The 2,114-nt window shown below is 36.3% G+C and overlaps 1 protein-coding gene across 1 annotated transcript; it reads right to left on the bottom strand.

Annotated features, from left to right (window-relative positions):
• Nucleotides 1–911: 911 nt before the first annotated feature.
• On the bottom strand, nt 912–1,680 carry LOC118054878 (signaling peptide TAXIMIN 1-like). Its single transcript, XM_035066651.2, has 2 exons — nt 1,414–1,680; nt 912–1,263 (listed from the first exon to the last, which is right to left on the bottom strand). The coding sequence occupies exons 1-2, from the start codon at nt 1,536–1,538 to the stop codon at nt 1,140–1,142; spliced, it is 249 nt and encodes an 82-aa protein (XP_034922542.1). The 5' UTR covers nt 1,539–1,680; the 3' UTR covers nt 912–1,139.
• Between the last annotated feature and the right edge of the window lie 434 nt (nt 1,681–2,114).

The following is a 2,114-nucleotide window of genomic DNA, read 5'->3' as shown; positions in this document are numbered from 1 at the left end:
GAGAGGGAGTCTGGCATTGCCAAAACTCTTTTTATATATAATTTTAAATTTATTCTCATTTAAAATTAATTTTTTAATATAATTTTTTTAAAAAAAAAACATTAACTATCCAAATCCAAATCCCGACGTATTGCTAATTTTTTAAGCACGATTTGACACCCCTTGATTGATTAGCAAGCATGCCTTGGCTTTGTTTTTAATTTTTTTCAAGGACCAGGTGATTATTTTTTACTTTTTGCTCCTGTCAGCACCATAAAATGAGACTGATAATTATGCACATTCGTGTACGTTAGGGGATAATTAAGCCACTCAGCCTATAAATATATTTTTCAAATCTAATCATCCATGGTTTGGATGGATGTCATCATTTGGTTTAAGATTTGAACCTTCTTAAATCTCTTTTTAACCACAAGCCATAGCCACTTTGTTACCCATAATTCCTCGTAGACCAGCTGGTTTTTTTCTTCTTCTTCTTCTAGATGAAGCAGCAGAAGTTGAAAATTGGATGGAAGAGGAATTATTGCGAATTGCAAAATTAATAAGATGGAGACCATAAGAAATAAAGGCCACACGTAGCCTATGCCCTACTGGAAGTTTTCTTTTTCTTGATCATGTTCATGACGCATCCGGTGTGCCGGTATTGGCTCGTTAGAGTAAAATAGGCTTTCCATGACAGGACAATTGGTCCCTCTGGTTCATCTACTAAATTTTCTCTTTTGGGAGAGGAAAATTTCTGGATTTGGAAAGAAAGGAGGAGGAAATATTGTCATCCATGGCGATTGCAGGAACTTTTTCTACTGTGATCTGTTACTATGATCATGTTCATGAATTTTAAGCCTACCATCAATCAATATAGATAGGCGGTAACTCTCTCTTTTTTCAACACAGGGATATATATAGCTAAAACAATATTCATGAAATAAAGTATATAACAAAAATAGCAATGCTTGATATGATCTAAACAAATGTCAAATAATCAAAGGAAGGAAAATTCAATTTTAGCAGAAGCCACAAGGTGAAGGGACACGGAGGAATCATCAAGAGAGGCCAGAAAATACAGTCATCAAACTACAACCAGTGCTAATCAGCAAAGAATGGAATCGCATATACTGTAAAACAGAAATCTATACGCAAGAACCCTAGCAAGGAATCTTTGAGGTGAACCACTTCATGACCAGGATGGGAGCCTTGATCAACCCCAGTGCGAACTCAACGATGATGGTCACACAGAAGCAGCAAGGGCATACGCAAGACAACACCAGTCTGTAACACACGCGCGAAGAAAAAAAGAGAAGCCGGTTACATGTTATTTCATGGCATTATTAACATCTACTTCCTACACAGGCGGATATTTATGCGTTGTATGACATCAGATTAATCAAACTATAAAGAAACAAAGATAAAGAAACTTACCCGACAATCCATATAAGAACACCGATGACAGAGAGGAGGACAGAGAGGAGAGCAAAGGGTAGGCCTAAGAGAAAGCCTAAAGGCCTGCATTTACAATCATCATCATCGCAGCAGCAGCAACACATGGTTTTTCTTATGAGGACGTTTTCTTGTTTTCGCCGGAAGTCAATGTTAGAGGTAGAACAAATATATCAACGTATGGCGGAGAGTACAAAAGAATATCAATAAGACAAAGAGCCAAAAACTTTGTTTATTTATTAATATTTGCCGTTCCGCCTTTGCCGAGCACAGAGTCATTGAAAGAAACGGATGACCAACCACCATATTTATGCCATATTCCCACGTAATAAGTTCCAGTAGTTTACAGGGATGAATGAAATTTCCCTGTGAGGGAACCGTTCTGCTATTGATTTGCTTTGCTTTGCTTTGGGATTTCCTTATTCAAAGAAGATTTTTCAAATTAACCCAAATAAGCTGAGCTGCTTCTTTATCTTGAGAGAACAAAATAATAATAATAATAATAATAATAATAATAATAAAAGGATAAATAACAAATCTTACACACCAGAAAGTGACCGAGTAGGATTACATGTGGACTCATTTCCATATGAATAGGTTTTACCCAAATTATATAATTGCTTCCGCGACGGTGTTACAGCTGGAATAAATAATGGACACTATGCATTCTGTTAAGTAGTAAC

This window comes from Populus alba, chromosome 11 (genome assembly GCF_005239225.2).
Source record: "Populus alba chromosome 11, ASM523922v2, whole genome shotgun sequence".
NCBI lineage: Eukaryota > Viridiplantae > Streptophyta > Magnoliopsida > Malpighiales > Salicaceae > Populus > Populus alba.
Note: the sequence above shows the minus strand (reverse complement) of the source record. Positions and strands in the feature narration are given on the sequence as shown.